A 23,250-nucleotide genomic window follows, 5' to 3' on the forward strand; every position below is an offset into this window, starting at 1 on the left:
GTTATTATTGTAAAGCGCTATATAATTTTAACAAAATTCACACAATTATCATACTGGTTATTAAAATGTTAACAATATTTTTTTACCTTGATTGTACTGTATTGTACATCAAACTAATTGCCCTCGTAATCTTGGATCCTAACTTTGCCACTATTAGCTGAGGTTATGAAGATTACATTTGATCCCCTATTGTGCACCATAAGTAGTTTGTCTATTTCTGGAGTTTCACATGTACTTATGCTCTAAAGCGTTTAAGATAAAGCTCGCATTTGCCAATGACAGGTGATGTGGTGGCATGAGTTTACTATATTGTCCTCAATTTGTCTGTTCGGCCATTCATTAGTGCTTAATATTGGTTTCTAGAATTGTTAGTGGAAAAGGAATGAATTGGATGGTACGGTGAAAGAGATGTAAGTAAAAGATTTTGGGTTCGATACCTCTCACTTATACTAAAAAATAAAAAAAAAATTGTTTGTCTTTTAGGAAAATTAATAGGGAAGTAGGGAAGGGTAGTGAAATCTCAGTCCTCTTGCTTTTAATTCTTAAGTGATGAAAAAAATCTCCTCAATGTCAATGCCAATTATGCCTTCCTCCATTACAAATAAACATCACACTAATCAACTATTAAAACAACTAACTCCCCAACCTATATTAACCATAATAACTAATTATTAAGAGTAAATCTTACATATATTAAAAGTGTATACGCTATTATCCTTGAATCCATGATATATATATATATATATATATATATGCAAAAGTTGAATTTCAAATTTAATTTTTGCATAATTATCATTTATTCAATACTAATAGTATATATATTGTCAGTGTATGAAAGATTAATTCAATTGTTAAAGTATTAAATACCGTATCACATATTATTATTGCTAACCATACTAACCATCCATTTTATTACTAGATACCATATCACATTCATGCCAACCATACTAACTAATTATGAAAGTATTGAAAGGGTGTGTATATACTATGTCTTTTACGATCGATTTCTGAAGCCTAAGAAATTCATTAGAAAGTTCATAATCTGCAGAAAGCTTCCTTTGATGGATTTCCATTCTACATTCTAGAAAAATGGCATTTATTTTCTCATACAAAATGAAGACTAGAAATTGCAGCTAAAATGTTTGCAATTCAGTTATTTTACATGAAAAATCTTTGCGCTTTGAGACTGAAAAGTAGGATCAAGAATTCACACCCCTGTCATGAATTACCGATTTGAGGACTTTGGTACACAGGAACTTGAACAAGATAGACGTCTGACAAAATACCGGTTCAGGCCCTTGTGGCCATAGCCCAATTCTGAGCCCAAAGAAAAGCAGACATTTGTCTCCTGGCAACTAATTACAATTGAAACTGCTAAATAATTGGGCCAACGTAGTACTGTCTTAATAGAACTTCAGATACGAAAATTTTTACACTCACATTTCCTCGGCAAATTGTCAGAGGCCCAATATTGCGAATTGGCAAATTGATGGTACCCTGGTCAAAATTACGTGCGAAAAAAAGATATAAAATACGATCACAACGACTAAGAGAATTAAAAAAAAGACTAAGAGAATTAAATGAGAAAGACAAAGAAAAGCATGCCCCACTTTATAAAATCCTAAAAATCATGCCGTCCGTTTTGGAATCTGTGTTGATGTTTCGCCTAGCAAAGCAGTACTAAACAACAGCAGAATATTTTGTGTCAATGCAAATTTACATTGCAAAGTTGATTATTAACTCCAACAAAGATGTGTAAGTTCCAGTAATCATAATTGCCGTACCCATCAAAACCATTCCAGTTATGATCAAAAACTCCAAATTAAATCGTTGGTGGGTGCCAGAAATCTTCAAGAAGCACAAGGATGGTAGTATGACAGAAGCTGTAATGCTCAGAAATGCTCCCACGAGTGACATTAGCTGTCCAAAAAATGGTATGGCCACAGCGATAATGACAGTGCTGAAGACGAGGCAGGTTCTGATGAGTAGGCTGTCTGATCTTTTCTTGTGACCAGAGAGGAGTCTATTTTCAATAGCATCCACAATTGGCGTAACCATCAGTGCATATTTGGCTATGGGATTGACAAGTGTGGTGTATATGGCTACTTTTGAGCTAATTTTATTGGTTGGAAGGTCTAAGGTTATTTGAGAATGAACTTTTGAACCAAACATTAGGTACCCCAAAACTGCCATTAATGCATAGGTAAGGGTGCAGAAGAAAAAGCAAAGAAGCAAAACCTGTAAAAAAAGAAAAAAAAAATCAGGTTCAAGGAAAATATTTAGAGAATAAAATGAGTTAAAGGAATAATGCCATTTACACCTTCTTTTTTTCTTAGGTGAGAGGTTTTGAGCCAACAACCTCTAACTTACAATCCCGGACTCCTATTTTACCGTCCAACCAAACCCTCCCCTAATGCCACTTATATATACAAAGCACTAGACTTGGATTAACTTGAGTTCTTCACTTCTAAAAAACTGCACCTGTTACTCAGGTGTAACCATTTGTTTTTAGAGTTAAAACAGTCCATATTCAGTTCTAGTGAATACTCGAATCAATAGAAGTTTGGAGTAAAAAAAATAAAAATTTAACAGCAGAATGTCATCAACTTAAAATTATTGGAAAGTTTCTTTCAGAATTTTCTTTTAAAAAGCTTTTTAACCTTTTTTTGAAATTGATATTCACACTCCCATTTTAGTCCCTTGCATTTCAATTCACTCACTAAATAATATGCTTCCAAGAGGTGCAAGAGGCTAATTCTGGAGTGCAAATATCACTTCCTTTTTTTTGTGTTGCATATATCAAAAATCAAAAAGTATCACAGTATTACTCTTTTAAATATTCAAAAAGAGCAATTGAAATGAGGTGAGAGTATCAATCAAGAGAATTCATCAGTACCTTTGGGAATTGTCTCCGATTTCTCATGGAAGTATACAAGGTTGGAAAAACAGGATGAGAGCAATAGCAAAAGGCATAAAGACTAGCAGCTGTTGGGATTCCACTCCAACCTATTACCCTTCCCTTTTCATGAAATCCAATCCCATCAAATGCACCAGTCCACAAAATTGAGCAAAGAAGTACAACTGAAGCCACAACTCCACTAGCTGATACATATGAAAGAATGTTCATATTATTCAACCAAACCGTGGGAAGAATTATAAGTCCAACCATGATAACAAAACTTTGTCTTGCACCAATATTAAAACCACCTATTGCAAACCCAACATCTGGAAATAAGTTTGACAAATTATCTCCTTCAATAATCAAGAAACCAGTAGCCACCAAATAAAGTTCAGCGTTCATTATGATTGATACAAGTGTTCTTCCTTTTGCCCCAAATGCCCGTTGCCCCATATCAGGAAAAGTCCTTATGGTGGTTTCCAAATCCATACATCTTTGAATCAAGAAGCCAGTGTAGAGGGTTGAGCATGCAATGATGAGGAGAAGGAATAAGCTTAACCATCCACCTGATGATAGTGCATATGGGACTGAGAGTATCCCAACACCTGATAAAGAATTGACTCCATGGAAGCATGTTTTCCAAAAGGATGTACAGCCTAAAGTGGAAAGATGTCCTTCAGGCTTCAATTCATTGGATTCATTCGCTCCATCCAGGAGAGGTATAGCAACTGAGTGGCTATTTTCTGCTGTTTCATCCATGAATAAGTTTGTGAAACACTTGCTGGATAAAGCAAAGTGAACAATAGTGGCCTAAAGAGAGGTGGAATTACATTGTGGTCTAGCCTCTTTTTGGTGGCTTTCTATTCATAGCAGCAACAACGTTTTGATTTTGTTCAAGATAATGATTTCTTTGGAAGATATTTCTTTCGTATGGAACACTACTTGTTCGATGAAGCAAAGTGAAAATCGAATATGGCTTCAGCCATAGGATGATTGGTACGGGTCTGTCTTTACTTGAAACGTGCAATGGTTGTTTGTAATGCTTATTTTTCTAAGAATAAATTACCTTTTATCCCTTTATAGTTTGGTGCTTTATCATATAACCCCTTATAATTTAAAAAATTATATATAACTTCCTCATAATTTGGGTTAAAGTATCACCATTAATTTTTTTATTAAAACTAACGGTCAATATTCAATAGTAAAAAACTCAAAATCAAACTAATAAATTAGCAAATTTATCTTTTTATTACTTCTTGTTTTCCCTAAAAAAACAAATTAAAACAAAAAATAGCTAAATAAGAACTAGAAATACCATTAAAGATTTGGCTAAAAACCTATAATGATATTTATAGACAAAAAAGATCTGGTATTTTTGTTTCTTATTTATTTGTTTTATGTTTCCCTTCCATCTATTTTGTTTCTTATTTATTTATTTATTTCCCTTCCATATCTTTTGTATTTGGAAAAAATTAAAATTTTGTAGGCCAAAGAATAGATTTTCAAAATCATCTCTTCTCTTCCCAAAAAAAAAAAAGAGAGAGAGAAAGAAAAGAAAAAAAAAAAAGAAAAGTAGTGAAAGGGTGAGTTTATCAATTTATTAGATTGAGTTTGACTTTCTACTATTGATCTCTAGTTTTAACAGAAAACTAACGGTTACACTTTAATCCTTCTAACAAGTTATGTATAGGTTTTTAAACGATAAGGAGGTTTATGTGTAAAAGCACCAAATCAAAGGGGGAGGGGGGCAAAGGCAATTTACCAATTTTTTTAATAACATTTTCAATCTAAGTTTCATGGCCCTATATAATCATGAAATGGTTATTTTAAATTGTAGTCCGTCAATTTTGTGGCGACTAAAGTAGCCAAATAAATTTCTAAAGTGTAATCATAAATCCATTAGTCAATTTTCAATGATAACTTGGAAACAAACGAATTAATCAACGTGGATGCTATAGCCATCTCTATCTTGCCGTTCATTTACGTCCAAAATTAGGAGAATAATGTTTAGAAGCAACATCCTGACGTGTCTATTAGTTAGATGTATGCGCATTCTCGGCATTTATTAACCACGTGAATTCTGCATGCTGAAACAGGATGGATACAACAGCAGATTTTTTTTAAAACATTTTTTCAGCATATAAAAACTTCTTATTGTATTCATTCAACATTCTACAGATAAAACTGGTTTGATGATACAGAGATAATTATCCAATTACTTTCATGATCGAACAAGCAATCAAATGAGCATATAGTCTACTTGACAATGAAATGGTCTACTTGTATATGATAGTTATTAAACTCGAACCGAAACTCAATTTGAAGAGGTGATCGAGTTATCGGATCATCAGTTTAACTGCGAATTGAGTTGTGCAATAGTTATATTATATAGTATAATAATATATTTTAAATTATAAAAATAGTAAAATTTTTAAGTTAATGGTTCAACCAATGATTCAATCGACAATTTTTTTCTGATTCACCGATTGAATTGTCCGATCGTTGATTGGTCAACAAATTTGTTATGTAAGTGGTTTAATTAGCAACTCAACTCAGTTCTATGACCGATTTACCGAGTTGATCGGTTTGACCATCGGACAGGACCGGGTTTTATAACTATGTGTAGATCAATCCATCCATATACAGAATATAGATAAGTACGAGCCGTAGAATTCACAAGCACCCATTTGGACTAATTAAGATCTTCCCTTAAAAACGATGATAAACAATTAGTGCGCCAATCAGTCAAGTTTAAGCGCAGAAGAGATTGTATTGACCAAATTAAAAGGTGAAAGGTCCAAGAAGGAACTATTACATTAGGTAAATGAATAAAAAAGCAATTTGGGCAACATCAAATACCGTTGATAAAAATAAACTAATTCAAGTTTGAGACAAAGGCGTAAAATCAGACGAAAGAAAACCACGAATGCAGATTATACCCATTGCTTCATCTAATCAAGGATTGACATAGTTGCAATTATGCCTTATTTCACCATTCTTAGTACCCGTAAGAACTTGGACATTCCCAAGATTCACCATGGAGACTGCAAATTGGCTAATGAAGAGTTGCGGTTGAGATGCCAATGCCGCCACAAGAGGTGCAGTTCTTGCATCCGAGTAAAGTAGCTGATCAGTTTGTAATAATCCCTTCTTTGTTTGCAAATTTTTGTAGTAAACTTCATCAAAAGTTCTTGGAGTTGTCGCATCAAGATTGACAAAGTTCGTGTCACGACTACATTGTTTCTTCAAGAAATTCAGATATCCAACATCCATTGAGGAATCAGGCTTCCCGGTTCCTCTGAAGTTATCGAGCCTTTGCTGGATCGAAATGCAGGTGCTTCTTCCAATAGTGTGTGACCCCGAAAGAGTGACTAAATCAACAATATTTAGGCCTCTTTTTTGGAAGAAATCAATTAGGGTGGTAACATTTTCATGCCCATTCGGAACCATGTTTGCCTCTTTTGCGAGCGAAATTCGACCATCTTTTCGACCAAATGGCACTTCCCAGAAAGGACCTCCTGCAATGACCGTTGCATCTCTTGCTGCTGCTGTGAGAATGTCTGCACAGGAGACGGTTCTTGGGCACCTCCTCTCAACTTCGGCTTTGATCTCGTTGATTAATTCGAATCCTCTTAGTGTCTTGCTTGCCTGGGCTGCTCTTTCACTCCCTGCATGGTTCAGCAAGATTGAAGCATCGCATCCCTGCAATGCATAGTATGACGGTTAACTCTATATATCTTTGAGGCCACATTGGTGATCATAATCAGATGCAGAAAATTGGCTCTTTGAGAAGAAAAGTTTGCACTTAAGAAGATTAAAGAATGCAATGTTTTCAAAAGATTGAGTGCTAAAAGCCTAAAAGTAGTATTTTCTAATAAAGAAAAATTAATACTCTCTGAAAGATTGTTTTTACCTATGTTGTTATATTTATAGGGCGGAATAGACATGCCTAGAACAAACTAGAATTTACTACTTTAAGTCATATCTAAATTGCCGTAGAGATGGTAGTATGAGAAATGTCATTCTTCTTTTGGTAAAGAAAAGTTTAAAATAATGTGTCATTAATCCACTATTAAAAGTGAGGTCGAGGAAAATATAGACAATAACCAAGTTGTCATTGTCATTTAACGCACAATGGTATTATCCATGTAAATCCATGTATTTAAGGTGCTTAAGGTACATAAAACAAAGTTTTTTGTATGAAGTAAATAAATCTCAAAAAATATAGATATTGTTCGGAGAATTTTAATCAAGAAAAGTAAATCATCTTACTTGAAATCTCAGAGTGACATACACATTTCTCCAACAAGTAAACATGATTAACGTTGATGAAAAGAGGAAAAATAAGATTAGTGAAAGTACCCGAACAGCACAGTCGTGGAAATGTAAGCGGATGATGCTTGCTGCAATCGTGTAATCCTTCTTGATCCAATCATTCACCTTTTGCTGGATGATGCCCTCAAGGTTTGGACAAGACTTAATATAGTAAGTGGTGGACAAGATACCTGCAGGAGATATGACTTTTGGGATTTTCCGTGGTTCAATCTTGTGTAATTTGGTAGCTTTTAAAGTTGGTAGCATCAAAGGGTTAGCTGAGACTACTATGAATACATGAGCAAGTAAACACAGGGCAAAAACAAAATAGAAGCACAATTTCATGTTTGCTCAATTCTAAGACCTCAATCCTAATATCTTAGATTGCTGAATTTTGGAGAAAATTGAGAATTATGTATGCAAAAATTGGCTTGTAGTATATATCTTTTGTTGTTTACGACTATATATACATTCCCATTTGAAGGGATCCGCAAGCTCTGATGGAATACGTGAGGAGCACTTAGTAGAAACATGGCAACATGTATGAGTCAAATGATGTGATTATTATATGTAGATTTGAGTAACAGCTGGGGGCGGAAGTTAGAACCTTAGTCTTTGTGCAGATACTACGGCAAAACCAAATGCACCTGGTATAAGAAGATTAACTTTACAGATTGTTGTGATGGCATATGTACTGCCAACACATAAAACACAATTTTATAAATTATAACAAACAAACAGTTGGTTGTAGTTGAAATACGTTGATTCGTTCTTATCGTAGCTTAATGGATTATTGTTTTTGTTAAAAAAACATGTCTATTACTGTAATTATTGCTTTCATCATGTAAGAAGCTATTCGATTTGTTAAAATAGCTTTAAAGGAATATTGACTTAACATTTATGAATAAAACTTTAAAGGAGCTATTCTCACGGTTCAAATTTTAATGCTAGAACTATTTTTGTTAGAATGTCAGCAAGAACCCTCTCTAGAATTGCTTTGGTAGGCTAAAGATATATTCCAAAAGTTTCTATGGCACTATTTCTAGCCAGCTTCAAATGTCAGAGGCTTGCTTAATTTTGCATGATCATGTGCAAGTTCAGCATGTGGAGAAGGGTCATTGTTCTTCTTATTATGATTTCAAACGAAAATTGTATCCTCACGAATTCTATATCATCCCCATTTCTTTCTTTCCATTCCTTCCCTTCCAAAAATTCATAACCAAAAAAAAAAAACAAAAAAAAGTGAAGTAAATTTTCACACTATGCTTTCCTAGATAGACGAAGTAAATCCAATTTAGGGCCTAATCCCCATTTATGATTACATCCTTTGCAAATCATATCTTAGAACATTAACTAAGCTGTGATAATTCAACAAAATCATAATACAATAATTTAAGGTATAAAAGTCCAATCATTCAAAGTCTACAATTATTTAGTCTAGCCAATTTATCAATACTTCTTGGTCCAACATCATCCGAGGCACCTATTAGTGTAGTTAGGTTGTGGCCCTTGTGGGATGAGCTAGGGACACTACGTTAGGAACTGGTTCATGCATTATCTTGTAGAATCCATTATTTTACCATATCCTTGATGTAAATCAATTGGTCAAAATAGTGCTCAACCATGCATTGCAAAGATCATCAGATTGAGACCACTAATCGTTATCTACTATGAAATAATACTCTTGGCAAGCACAATTGAGAATTAGAATCCAATTAGACAACTATTAATCTCATTTCAAATGCTAAGACTCCACCACAATTGATCCTGGATTTAATCCTTTCTCGACCGCCCTTCGATCAGCAAAATTAAGGTCCTACTATTATTCGGCTATGTGACCAAACGAAATTAATGTGGTGGAGCTAATGCCCATCGACAGCTAATGAAAGATACCGAAATGCATAAGTATCAAAGTATCCAAAATTAAAGTTACTAAGTTCCAAAACACGTGATTTTTGTATACAAACCACTTACTAAATAATTTGCATGTATTGAACAAAAAAAATTAACAATTTAAGATGAGAGCGTGCTTGTTGCAAATATAGAGATTATAGGTCTAACAACTTTTTTTTTTGGTAGAAATAGGGATTAAACATTAATAAAATAGAGTTTCGCCCTATCTATTACAGTGCACAAGAGATAGTGTAGGGAAAACAGATTCCTTTCAAGTCCTCATCATAGACAAAGGCAAGTTCTTGAGGACAATTAGCAAAAGTTATAAAGTTGGATTGTAATCTGCCTCCCATTCTTGCGAGTGTGTCTGCGCATCTGTTCACCTCCCGATATGTGTGGGATATCTTAACATGCCACAGCTGCGAAAGGAGGAATCTGCGGTCCAAAATGATAGAGTTCAAATGATGATTAGGATTGGTAGCAGATTTTAACAAAGTAACAATAGTTTCGCAGTCAACTTCAACTTCTAGTTGAAAAATATTTAAGGAAAGGGCTAGTTCTAGTCCATCCCAAATACCCCAACACTCCGCTAGCATGTTGGTTGAAAAGCCTAAATTTCTGTAGTATCCTTTAATCCAGCCTCCGGAGGCGTCTCTGATTAAACCTCCAGATCCAGCAGGACCTAGATTTCCTAAAGCTGATCCGTCTCTGTTGAGCTTGAACCAATGAAGGATTGGGGAAATCCATCTGATAAGAATTTGGGATTTTCTGCGAGGGGGGTGGTTAGAATTTGGTCCAAGGGAGTAGAATATTATAGCTAACTTAATGCTGGTTTTGGTTGGTGGAGGTTATGGTGTGTTGGGCTCAAAAATCTTCTTATTCCTAGATTTCCAAATGGTCCAGCAAGTAAAGGAAAAGAGAGTGCCCCAAGGAATATTGTAGTAAGGAGAGGGTGTGGAAATTTTACATCCTTCTCTAAGCCAGATATGAAAAGGAATGTGTATAGTAGATAGGTAATAGATAGGATTGAGTTCCATCCAAACAAATTGGGCGTGGACACATTTACACAAAACATGATTAGTATCCTCTACCTGTCCTGGGCACAAAGGACAAATATTGTCAGGAACGATGTTTCTGTTGTGAAGGAGATGTCTTGTAGCAAGTCTATCTTGTGAAGTTAACCAGAGGAAAAGTTTGGTTCGATGAGACGTGTGTGTGAGTAGTCCAAATCGAAGCGAAAGATTGGTTTGGAGGGTGGGGTGTTTGATTATTTTCTTGGGCCTTGACATATAGCCTACAAGCTATCTCATCAGCTGATTTGAGATGAAATTCCCCATCTGGAGAAATCCTCCATGTGAGGTTGTCTGTTTGTTTAGAGTGGTGGGGTCTAGGAATGGCTTTTATCAAATCTAGGATGGAGAGGGGAAGTTGAAAAGAAATTTTATTGAAGTTCCAATTACCATTACTGTCAAAGAAATCAGCTAACAATAACTAATCTTCCTCTGGTAGTAGTGGTCCTTCAATTAAGAATCTGAGGGTGTTGGCTGATAACCATTTTTCAGACCAAACCTTAATCGATTAACCATCACCTATGTTCTAACCCAACCCTTGGTTGAAAATGTTGTTTCTGACTATAATATTTCTGAAGTTTATGGAACCTTTGGACTTGATGACACTAAAAGGGAATTCTTTCAAAGGTTGGTTTCTATGTACGTAGAGATCTGAAAGAATTTGAACCCAAGGGCAATGTGTGTCTTTCATCAACTGCCAATTAAGTTTGGCCAAGCTAGATTTGTTTAGTAGGGTTGATTGTCTCAATCCTAATCCTCCCTTCAAATGTCATGGCAATACCTTTTAGTTTTTACTAATGAAAGAAATTGTAATGGAACATAAAATGTGCCGAAATTTGAAGGGCCTCGATCGTTTTTACCTTTTTTGTTTTCTCCCTTCTTCCGTACAAGAGGTGCTGTCAAAATCATCTTAAAGAAAGGGCTTCACGACTCATTCTAAATTCTAATCCACAAAATACGTCCAAAACCAAGTAGTCCAAATTCACAAGCCCATTGACCATCATTTGTAGTAGTAGTATCTATAGAAGTGTTTCTAAGCCCACCAATTAATTTGACGTCATATCTGGTGAAACTTCCCAATTGAACAGCCCATTGGGCAACATATGTGGGTAACAACACAATCATGATTACTTCATATTTCTTCCCTTCAAATCTTACATCATGTCAGACAGGTGATAGGAACTAGTACTTATTTTGGTACAAAAGAAGTTTGAACCTTGCGAAGAGAAGGGGAAATGAGAGGACTTAACGGTTGAACCAAGAATCTCAAGATCATTCAAGGTGCATTTGATAAAACTGAATTTATAAATTTGAAATATAAGATCTGAATTCGTTATTATTAAGTACAAAATATGATATAATTGACTATATATCATATTAAGTAATAAGTAAATAAATTATCATTTATTTATATAGCAAGTTTTGTTACGAAATTTAGTGTCAGCTAATTAATTCAAATGTTTTATTTTGTATATCAAACACATTTAAATATATTAAAATCTAATTTTATTAAATTTAAATATTAAATTAGATTATCAAACAAGACCTTACTTAATCTCAATTAACATCGTATCATGCATGAGTGCGGACCAGTTAATAAAAAACTTTTGAGCCTCGAAATTCAGTCACTCATAAGCTGTGGCTGGCAAAGCGAATACTTTAAGTTAGGGTCAATTCCCGACACAACACATGGAATTTATTTATTGTGGAATTAAGACCATTTCTGTTAAGCATACATTATCCTTGGTCTTTGTTGAATAGGCTTCAAGTCTAAATTGTACTTAAATTTAGTAGTCAAGAGTTTAGAAATGTCAAAAAAATTTATTCTTGGATTGATATTGAAATTTGACTATAAGTGGATGCAGATGCATAATAATTGTTTTTAATCATCTAGGGAGCACTATAGATGGCAAAATACAATTTCATAAGTTTAAGGGGAGCAAATATGGATCAACATTAGAAATTTTCATACTTTATAACCGTAGAAATTAATTTTCTCAAAGAATTGCGCTAGGGGCGAGGGACAGCCGGGGTTACTTATTATAATCCTTGTCCTTGCTCAAGAGTCAAGATTCACTTGTGGCGCATAGGCTTATTCGCTCTTGTTGATTGTACAAATTTATGTTGGCACAATTAATAAGAACGAATTATTTTTTTATAAAAGGTTGTATGTCTAAATCTCACAATCGATATTAGATCTGTATTAATTGATAATTTGTAAATAACTCTAAAAACAAATTATAATTTCAAAAAACATACCAATGGTGATGATTGAAATCTAAATCATCCAAATTTTCTTTTACAAATTAGAACTGTATTAATTGATAATTTGTAAATAACTCTATAAACAAATTATAATCTCGAAAAAACATACCAATGGTGATGATTGAAATCGAAACCATCCAAATTTTCTTGTACAAAAAAAAAATCATCTTGTTTGGTCAACATTGCCTTGGTTCTATCCCTGACAAATCCTAGCAGCTCCACATCCGCATGATTTTATTTCTGTATTTCATTGTGGAATTAAAATTCAGGCGTTAACACCATCGTTTGATTTCTCTTTATTTTCTAGCCACACGAAAAGATCCTAAATTTAGTTAAGAAACAGCAAGCCACGAACTTTTTCTCGAGCCAGACAAAAGCTATCTACAGTACGTAGATTCATAGAAGCACCGACACGATCGATTTGGCTTTATTTCAGGATCTAATTCGTACTTTTTTAAGCTTTTCTACCTGTAATGGCGAGCACTTGCCGCTGTATCGTAGACATTTAAAACAAATAGAAAAAGGCCCGAAATCTTTGTGCACAGTATTTAAGATTTCTTCCATTCAAATTTTAATCTAATAACTACTTCCTCAGTCCTATAGAAAACATAACTAACTGTGCATGGCAGAAAAAGTAACTTGTTCGAAAGAAAAAATGTCATTGAAATTCAAGGTGTTATTACAAAACACCATTAAAGCATAACTAATTGTACATGTCATGTCAAAAAGAAAAAATGTCATTAAAATTCAAGCTATTATTGGATCCAAAACACAATTAAAGCTAAAAATTATAGAATGTGCACTCAAAATGTACACGATTCCTACTTTGTTCTCTCATTGTTCAATTGAATCGATTTGCCAAGTAAACATTTTAATTTGGGGAGAAATGTGAGTAGGGGGGGTTTAGGTTGGGTGATAAAATAAGAGAAATTATAAATAGAAGGTTTTGATTTCAAATCTTTCAATTGGAAAAAAAAAAAAGAAGTAATGGTCTCATTTGTGTAAAAATGAAACAAAATATGACAAATATGACTCTGTGACAAAAAGAAATAAATAATCAACAAATTAATTATCAACAACTATCAATTACCATTATTAAAAAAAGTGATTAGACATCATATGAGGTTAGAGCATTTAGACATCGATTGTCCATCTATTGTTGCAAGAGCATTTAGACATCATATTACGACTAATGTTAATCTGTACAAGAAATGTGGAGATCCAGAAACAGACGTCTTCTGCTCTATATTTTAATTTTAGACGTCTTCTTCTCATGGCGGAAAGGGGAAACTTTAATTTTATATTTAGTTATGCACACCAGGTACGGTCCAAACGAGTTTATGAGTTGTTTTCTCAACATTTTCTTTTCAATTAAATATAAGCATCTATCTTAAGAGAGTGAAGCGTTGCCAACCGTTGGATTGCCATTTTTCCCCAGAAAATTTTTACTTTTATCGTAAACATATTTTTCAATCATTTTTTTATCTTCACATAATTCAAATAGTTACAGTATATTTTTTCTACAAAAACTCCAAAAAAAGCACCAAATCATAGGAAGGTAAAAGGTAATATATAAATTTTTAAATCACAGAGAAGTTATATATAGGATTTTAAAGTATAGGGAGCTATGTGATAAAACATCAAATTATAGAGGGGATAAAAGATAATTTACCATAATTTTTAGGGTTCCATTAAATAATCTGATCAAAATTTTTAAATTTCTTTTTGTCCTGATACCATTTGGATCTACGTCTTAGGCTGTTCTTATATTCAAAGTATTAGGTATTTCATGTAGCCTTCTTCTTGGGTCAGCAACAAAGATTCTAGATGACCAAAAAAAAAATTTTCGGTCAATCGTCACTATCTACTATACTCATAGAGGGTGACTCAACTAGATCAAGGAAAACAAGGATTGAACCATGATCGCATCATATAAGTACACTATGCATCTATAAAGATTTAGAAAAGTTACATTAGTAGCAAAGTGATGGAAGGTAAGATTTGAATCATTAATCTCCCACTTCATACAAATTTAAGTCATTTGTGGTGGTCAACTATTTTAAAAGTAGTTGGTTTTCTAGATGATGATCGTCATAATCTTTCCTCTCTTTTTTGTATATGATCTGAATGAAATTGAAGACATGTTGGTGACATGGTCTAAGCTTTTTCCTATATACTATGTGCAATAACTTTGTCACGACAAGATTCCTCCATTAATACGATATAAGATATTCGTAATTGTTCATTTGTCGATTATGATATACTAGCTTGTCATTATCTTCTTCTTGATCTTTTCTTTGGTTTCTCTTCCTTAATAACTTGTCCTTATCATTTTATATACCATTTTACAGACTATATTCTCTTGATTATTTTATGGTGTTTGTATAACATCAGAAAAAAAAAGACTAAGAAACCATAACTAACAAGCATTCCATTTTAGTCATTAACATAAAATTTGCATTTTCATTTGTGCTGAGAAGATTTGCCGTTAATTCTTCCCGAATTAACTGCTTCAGAAGTTTGTGGATCTGTGGGATCTGGAGAATTATTCTTTCATCATACTTACACAAAAATAAATATACAACTATTAACAAGATATATTATATAAAAATTTTGAATTAATCTTTTCTACACTGACAGTGTACCACTATCAGCACTAGATGAATGATAATTATGCAAAATTTGAATTCAAAATTCAACTTGTACGCATATGTCATGGATTCAATGGTGATAATGTATACACTGTCAGTGTATATCGAATTTACTAAAAAAAAATTTAAACAAATCATGAATAAAGTATTGAAAAGTCTGCAATGCCAAATAATATGTGCATGAGCATGATCATTTATTCTCTAGAATCGTCTTACATTCCCTTAAAAATTTTAAAACTTTTCATATCTTTGTAAAAAATAAACTTTCTTACAAAAAAAATTAGAATTTGTCTGCTAAAACTTTTAATTAAAATGTAAGGGTGCCTTCTTAAGTATATAGTTTTCCTAGTCTTGGCCCAAAATCCTAGCCTTTGGTTCTGCCACTGCAGTTCTTAATTAGAATATAGAGTCTGTTTAAATGGTGTGGAATCTCTTACCTTTGACCATAATAGCTGTGGAGTTCTTACCTTCGTTATAACAGGACTAGCGTATCCCGGCCGAAATCACAAACAAAATCGGTATATAGCCTTTGAGGAAAGATGGTGACTTATGTCATATTTTACGCTGTGCTAAAAAAGGATAGGATCGTCAGACAAGTTACCTCAAGGTAGTATTTATTGAATGATGTCTATAATTTCATCATGAAAGATTGGATCATTAGAAAGTTACCTCAAGGCAACTTTTGTTATTATGAGTAGTTTTTTTTATTTTTTATCTTTCGTTTTGGTGGTTGTCTATTCAATAGCGAATTACTGGGTCCAAGCTCTCTGCATTTACTGTAGTGATTGAAAGGTACAAGCAATAGCGGGAGACAGGTTCTTTTGAAAGTAAATGAATAGGATTAAGTGTGGGTATGAATTTCAGGAATTTCCTATTATCCTTTTTGGATACCATACCATTACTATAATTCAATAAACTCTTGTCATATCATTCAATAATTTAAATTTTTAAAATTATCTATATGCTGATATATCTTTTTATACATCCAATGGTGAATTGATAGTTTGATACTCATCGGCAACAGCAACGCAAAAGCTGTTGCATTTCTTTGATAATTGTTATGATATGAACTTAAGGAACCCAGAATATCAGCAATTAGAATAGTAATTGTAGAGGAAATGAGTTATACTGAAATTAGATAGATGGAATTAAACTTGGGGTACAAAATTTATTTTTTTTTTGAAAAATAAAAGATTGTATTAAGCAATTAGATTGCTGGAAATTGTCCAGCACCAACTGTTTGAAAAAAGTCAGGCTGAATTCCAAAGAGATTCAAGGAGATTGGATGATCTAGCAAAATTTGCTAAATTATGTGCAGCCTTATTTGCATCTCTAGAAATCTAGACTACATCCATAATGTGTTGGTCAAACAAGGAAATACGATATCCTCTATAACAGTGCCTAAATCGGAGAGGATCTCGTTGGAGCTACTAATTTGCTTTATAATCGAGGACGCGTCTCCTTCAACAATGAAGCTTGGGATCATCAATACCTTGGCCAACAAAACCGCCTCCCTTGTAGCAAGGGCGTCTGCCAACTCTGCCCTGGATAGGATGTGCACCTTCTTGAATAAGCTAGCAATGAACAAACCATTACAGCTACGGATAACCACACCAATACCAACGACTTGGTGAATTGTTGATATAGACGCATCAAAGTTTACTTTGAAGTGGGGAACTGGAGGTAAAGACCAAAATGAAGAAAGTCTTGGCGACTGGATAGTTGTAGCTTGGAGATTAGCCTCCGAAATGTTGCATGGCTACTAAGAGCATAGCTAACCAAAGTTAAGGAATTACAAAGCATATCATTAAAGAATTGATAGGTTGCATTTTTGTCATTTAATTATGATATTTTTCCCTTGTTTTAGCCAAATATTGCATTAATTGGTAGATTCTACTTATATTTGATAACTGTATTGGTTGTTAGGATCCGGATCAAAAAGAGATTAAAAACATAATTTTTAACTGGATTTTTGTGCAATTAGTATGAGTGCGTCAAGATCTAACTTTACATGTCGGAAACTCAGGATTTGACACGCAAATTCCACTCTTAAATCGAAGCCACACTCTTCATCGGATGATTGGTCTTCTATCTCTGTTAGAACACTAGTCTAATTTATTTATCTTGACTTTGTGGAAAGAATCCCTTATCCAGGAGGAATTAGATTTCGCTAAGTAGTAGTAGTTGACTAGTACTAGTAGTAGGAAGCGAAAAAGAAAGCCATGTTAGTTTTCTTTATCTTTTCTTTTCTCCGGACTGGAGACGAGTAGTATTAGTAGTAGGTATCTTTCTCTTTAGCAAAAAAGAAGAGGAACATCTTTCTCTTCTTTTCTTTCAGACTTCCATCTCATATTTTTGAGAATAGCCATGTCAATTCGTTCGACTATTTTGAGTGCGATTTCTTCTTCAACGGAGATGAACTAGTGTTCTAGTCAAGGAACAATGGAGGATTTGGCTCATCTAAAGTTATGAAATCAAATTAATTATATTTATTTCTTTTATTTACTGGTATTCGTAGATTCTATGATTTAATTTCTCATGATTATTATGTTATTTGAATATCAAGGGCCTAGTATTTAGATTAATTTAATAACCTAAAATCCATTAAAGCAGCTAAATCTGTAATTGTTTAATTGCTTTAATTTAGTGGTAACCGGCATGATTGGATTTTTGTCAGGAGAACATATGGACTGACTTAAAATAACCCTTGTACCGTGTTATTTGATTAGAACAAGGTTTCTCTAATTGTTAAGGCAATTGAAAAATTGAACTCTAAGATCATACCTAGGGTTATTTCTTGATTAGTATATTAGTTAATAGTCGTACCTTAACCGCTATTACAATAAGGAGGAGTTGATTGTCATCGCTTGTTTGGTAATAATAACTTGTTTATCAGTGAGTAAATGAAATTATCACGCATCGATGATCAATTGAGTGAACCATCTCTGAAATTATTTCTTGGCTAGAGTTTATTTATTATTGTTTCATTTTTAATAAATTATTAGTTGGGCCTTTTATTTGTGTTGTTTAATTATTCTCATTTTTATAAAAACTCCTCTTTGAACTGTAGAAGAAACAAATGTTTTCCAATCCCTATAAATTCGATTCTACTCATACAAAAATTTGTATTTTATTTGAATAGATATTTATTAGGGTAAAAAACAAAAAAACCTCCTGTGGTAAGTCTAATACACAGAAAAGCCCCCTATAGTTTCAAAATATACAATACGAAACCTCATGCTTTGAACTAAATTATAAAGGTGACGAAATCAGTTAAACTTAACGGAAATGACTTATTGGAACCTTAAAAAAAAAAATTTATGCCTAATTTTTTTCAAATATACCTATTCTACCCCTTAACCCTCAATTCTCTCTACTTGGAAAATAAAACAAATGAATTTTTTGAACTGTTTTTTGCTTAATTATATCAGTGCATTTTGGTCATTTTTGTCTATTTCCTTTAAGTTTAACGGATTCCGTCACCTTTATAATTTAGTTCAAAGCATGAGGAGTCGTGTTGTATATTTTAAAACCTTGGGGAGCTTTTCTGTATATTAGGTTAATCAAAGGGGGCTTTTTTATTTTTTACCTTATTTATTATTGTACAAACTCGACACCTGTCAAGAATGTAACATTTCTGTTGCCCCAAATTTCATAGCTGATAGCAGCAAAAACTTAATTAGTAACAGAATCCTATTCATTTACCTAAAAAAAAGATAGGATCGTCAGACAAGTTACCTCAAGGTAGCATTTATTGGATGAAGTCTATAATTTCATCATGAAAGATTGGATCATTAGAAAATTACCTCAAGGCAACTTCTGTTATTCTGAGTAGTTTTTTTTAAATTTTTTTTATCTTTCGCTTTGGTGGTTGTCTATTCAATAGCGAATTACTGGGTCCAAGCTCTCTGCATTTACTATAGTGATTGCAAGGTACAAGCAATCGCGGGAGATAGGTCCTTTTGAAAGTAGATGAATAGGATTAAGCGTAGGGTATAAATTTCTATAAATTCCTTGGGTAAGGGAGATTCTTAGTTCCTTACCACCTAAAAATTACAAAATGTATCGGATTAAGTGTGGTATCCTATTTTGTAATTTGGGACAGACCAAAATAGAAATCGAGACAAATAAAATGGAATGAACAGACTATTGTTTTTGCGTGTTGTTATGTTAGTGTCTAGCGTATTATGTTAATTTATAATTGATTTGTGCACTCCCAAATCTCACTTAATGGGTAACTCTTACAAGTTTACGTTTCATTCTCCTTGAATGCATATTTCCCATTATAGATATCTACATCACATAATGACTTGACAAACTCATTGCAATTTTTCTCAAAATTTATTAATAAAATAATGGCATAGCATCCCATCCGACGTACAAATGATATATTTACCTGATTGGACAATATATAATCCATCAAGATAAAATTGCTAACAATGCATATCAATCACGGCACTTATCTTTTGTAAGAATAATAGTTGCAAAATTATGATAGTGACATCAATGCTTACCTTGGCTCACAATGATGTGCTAAGCTTTCAAGCCTCAATAAGACAAAAGCTGACTATTTATATATTTACATTCCAATTTCCACGCAAGCACATAGGTAATACATTCCGTGAACCTCCTATGCCATGGTAAATCATAGCGTCCCCTTATTCTTTGCTGAAAAAAAAAAAGATAAAATGTTTAAGGAGAAAAAATTATAGCCTCCAGTTCAAGGTCTCACAAATTGTGTTTTGTGCAATTTCGCTCAAGTTTATATCAGTGTATATTATTTTAGGTATACAAAAGTTGAAAGTTAGTGCAAATAAATTGAATTTGGGTGTATATAAGTTAAATTTGAATGTAAATCAAGTACAGCTGAATTGTATCTTTTGGTGTAAATGAGATACACTGTAATATAATTTGGAGATTAAATTACTAATTTACTCCCAAATTATGCGCAATGGGACTTGTGAGGCCCGTTCCGCTGAATGAGCGCCTTTCGCCAGCTGAACACTGGGCCAGAACAGGAACTAATCTGACAAGGCTGCCACGGTCTCCACTTTGGGGCTTTCACCTCAAAAAACCAGACCAGTGACCTTTTCAAAAGTTGTCGGTTTTTTAAGGTTGTTCGAGAAATTAGATTTATTTATTTTAAAAAGTCTGAGTTTCTTCAGTTTTGACAAAAGACAATGTATTATTTGATAAACTAATTTGGTAGAGGAATGTAAAAAAACAGTAACCTATGCTGTTTTACTGCATTTGGGAATCTTATTTCCTATTTTCCACCGTATTTGAATTCGATGAATTTGGTTCATTCCAAATCCTAAATAACTGATTTCAATTTACCGAATTCATTTCAAATTCAGTCATTAATTCGTTAAGAACCGTTTATGCACACCCCGTCCTTGTCAACATCTTTATTTGTTTGTAAAACTACTTGCCAACATCGACAGTTCATTTATTGTTGCAAGAGAATCTAGGCATCACATGATGTGGTCCAGCACTTTTATTCCAACAAATGTGAGACTTCATCCTACCAAAAAAAAAAAAAAAAAAAAAAATCAACTCTACAAGAAATACGGAGGAGGTCCGGAAACAGACGTCTCCTGTTCCATTTATGGCGGAAACAGCAAACTTTTATACTTACGCCAACCAAGTACGACTCAAACGAGTTTAGGAATTGTTTTCTCAACATTTTTGTTTTAAGGTTTTGCTGTCTCTCCAAATAGAGAGAAACGTTGTCGGTCGCCAGGTTATTGAAACCAATTTTGTTTACTAAAACGTTTGGATTTGTCCAACCGAGTGATCATTTGGCACAGGGTAAGAGAGGTGTCTCCGTCTCACGTTTTAGATTTTTGGAAAATTGAAGTTATATCAGAAAGGTTTATAAGTACAACAAGGACAATGTCTATAACTATACCCACTGAAATAGCAAATAGTTTGTAAATTAATCATTGGGTTGGTTTAGTTGTTAGAGGAGGACTTCTAGAGTTTTCTTTGCTGTTAGATTTAGAATTTGAATCCTGCATATGACAATTGAGGGTAGAAAAAATATAAAAAGAAGCGGGAGAAAATAATAATATGTAAGTTAAATGTTTTTTTTTTTATGAATGACTATTGGGGTACCCTTTTCAAAGTTTCACAATGTAATTGTTTATATGGAGCTTGTTTTATCATTCCCAAATGACTGTCACAACTTAGATTTGAACGGTTATGAAAGTCCAAATGCAACCTTGACTTGAGAAAACCAACTTAACAATTTCATCACAAATTGGTTTGGCATTAAAATTTTTAGTTCTTGTATAAATGTCAACAATTTCATTGGTTGAGTTGAACCATCACTAACCAACCTAATCTGATGTAACACACCTATAGGATATCTTTTTGGACAAATTCCACTTTACTTCTTTGTGGTTTAGCGTTTTTTTACATAACCCCCTCTGGTTTCAAAAGTTATACATAACCCCTTATGGTTTGGATTAAAGTGTCAAAGTGATGGAAATAGTCATTCGTAACTGAACTTCTAAAAATGTCGAAATTACCCTTATAAATACATGACACACTAATTTCGTATGATTTTTATATTTTACTATATAACCCCTTTATAGTTTAATACTTTACCATATAACCCCCTTATAGTTTTTAAAATATACACATAACTCCCCTTGGTTAATAAATAATTTTCAACTTTACATAAGGGTATTTTTGATATTTTAGGTGACTCTGTTACGAATGATCATTCCCGTCACTTTGATATTTTTAATCCAAACCATGGGGAGTTATATATAATTTTGAAACTATAGGGGGTTATGTAAAAAATCTAAACCATAGGGGAGTAAAGTGAAATTTACTTTTTTATTTAGTACGAAAGATAATATAATAGTGCATAAATGATAAAACTACTAATTAGAGTTTACAAACCAAGGCAACCAAACCCGCCTACTATAAGAAATCCACATAATGGTAAGATTTACATCCACCCGTCACGGGTAGCTGCCGTGAGACATAATAACACCTTAAAAATCAATTTTTAAAAGGTTTCTTAAGATTTTCATAGTTTTATGTGGACCAAACTTTCTTGTGTCCTAATACTATTTCGATCCACATCTTAGGCTCTCGCGTTGGATTAAACGTACTAGGTTAACTTGCACACTTCTTCTTGGTCAGCAACAAAGACTGTGTGATAATTGTCGTTGGACTTCTCTGTATGATCTCAATTAAATTTATGGCATCTTGATGATGTGGTATAAACTTTTCGTAATTGTCCATAATGGATGATGATATATTGACATGGTGGCCTGTCACTGGCGTTGGAGCCACGTTGAGGCCGGGAGGGGGGGGGTGGGCAATTATAATATTATCTATAAAAATTTTAGCCTATAATGACTCTTGATATAGCCCATAAAAATTTTGGAAATTATAATATTGTCTCACTCTTATCCTCTTGAATTTTGGTAGTATTCCCTCTAATCTCACAATTACACCCCCAAAACCAAAATTGCAAAATTTTTTTTACAATTGTCCTCTCTATTTCCACAATTGTGAACATTGAATTAAAATATATTGCATTATGTTATTTTTTCCTTTTCTATTAAATGTAATTTTTTTTAAGAAAATGGTATTTATTTAATATATAACTTTTCCTTTTACATGTCCATTCATATGAATTACAAGTCTACCAAATATTCATTTGACAGTTCAATTGTGTACAAATTATTTGCTAATTGTATATGTTAATTTGAATATACATCTTGAATTCTTATGCATAATTTTATACCATTGGATGAGGTGAAAAATAATGAATCTTTAGTTGCATGTTTACAACAAGAAATATTTAGTTATTCTAGAAATCTACAAACCAATATCTTTTAAGTCTAAACTAATATTACTGCACCCCTTGAATAAATGTCTTGGGTTCGCCACTGCTTGCTTGTCATAATCTTCCAATTGGATGTGAAATCAACATTTTTACCTGGTGATCTACAAGAACAGGTATTTATTAATCAATCTCTTGGTTATGTGAAGGTTGGAAGTGAACATAAGGTATACAAACTCAAAAATACATTAAGCTCCACATGCTTGATTTAGTCGTATAGATGCTTATTTTTCTAAAAACCGATTTAAAAAGTGTCCATATGAGCATACACTTTTTATAAAAATTGGAGAC

General features: G+C 33.2%; 2 protein-coding genes across 2 annotated transcripts; both read right to left on the reverse strand.

Annotated features, from left to right (window-relative positions):
- Nucleotides 1-1,581: 1,581 nt before the first annotated feature.
- On the reverse strand, nucleotides 1,582-3,783 carry LOC113690058 (amino acid transporter AVT1J). The gene is made up of 2 exons (XM_027207875.2): nucleotides 2,897-3,783; nucleotides 1,582-2,238 (listed from the first exon to the last, which is right to left on the reverse strand). The coding sequence occupies exons 1-2, from the start codon at nucleotides 3,656-3,658 to the stop codon at nucleotides 1,717-1,719; spliced, it is 1,284 nt and encodes a 427-aa protein (XP_027063676.1). The 5' UTR covers nucleotides 3,659-3,783; the 3' UTR covers nucleotides 1,582-1,716.
- Nucleotides 3,784-5,738: 1,955 nt separating this feature from the next.
- Nucleotides 5,739-7,558, reverse strand: LOC113689431 (peroxidase 7-like). Its single transcript, XM_027207201.2, has 2 exons — nucleotides 7,262-7,558; nucleotides 5,739-6,601 (listed from the first exon to the last, which is right to left on the reverse strand). Exons 1-2 carry the CDS (start codon nucleotides 7,556-7,558, stop codon nucleotides 5,855-5,857), a joined length of 1,044 nt encoding a protein of 347 aa, XP_027063002.1. The 3' UTR covers nucleotides 5,739-5,854.
- Nucleotides 7,559-23,250: the final 15,692 nt, after the last annotated feature.

Source organism: Coffea arabica, chromosome 5c (assembly GCF_036785885.1).
Source record: "Coffea arabica cultivar ET-39 chromosome 5c, Coffea Arabica ET-39 HiFi, whole genome shotgun sequence".
Lineage (NCBI taxonomy): Eukaryota > Viridiplantae > Streptophyta > Magnoliopsida > Gentianales > Rubiaceae > Coffea > Coffea arabica.

Bases quoted from the DNA above. Each gene is read 5' to 3' on its own strand.
- LOC113690058 (XM_027207875.2), bottom strand. From the start codon at position 3,658: ATGGATGAAACAGCAGAAAATAGCCACTCAGTTGCTATACCTCTCCTG. The intron at 2,239-2,896 runs GTACTGATGAAT...CTTTTTTTACAG, and splicing joins ATCGGAGACAATTCCCAAAG to GTTTTGCTTCTTTGCTTTTT.
- LOC113689431 (XM_027207201.2), bottom strand. From the start codon at position 7,558: ATGAAATTGTGCTTCTATTTTGTTTTTGCCCTGTGTTTACTTGCTCAT. The intron at 6,602-7,261 runs GTACTTTCACTA...TATGCATTGCAG, and splicing joins TCCACGACTGTGCTGTTCGG to GGATGCGATGCTTCAATCTT.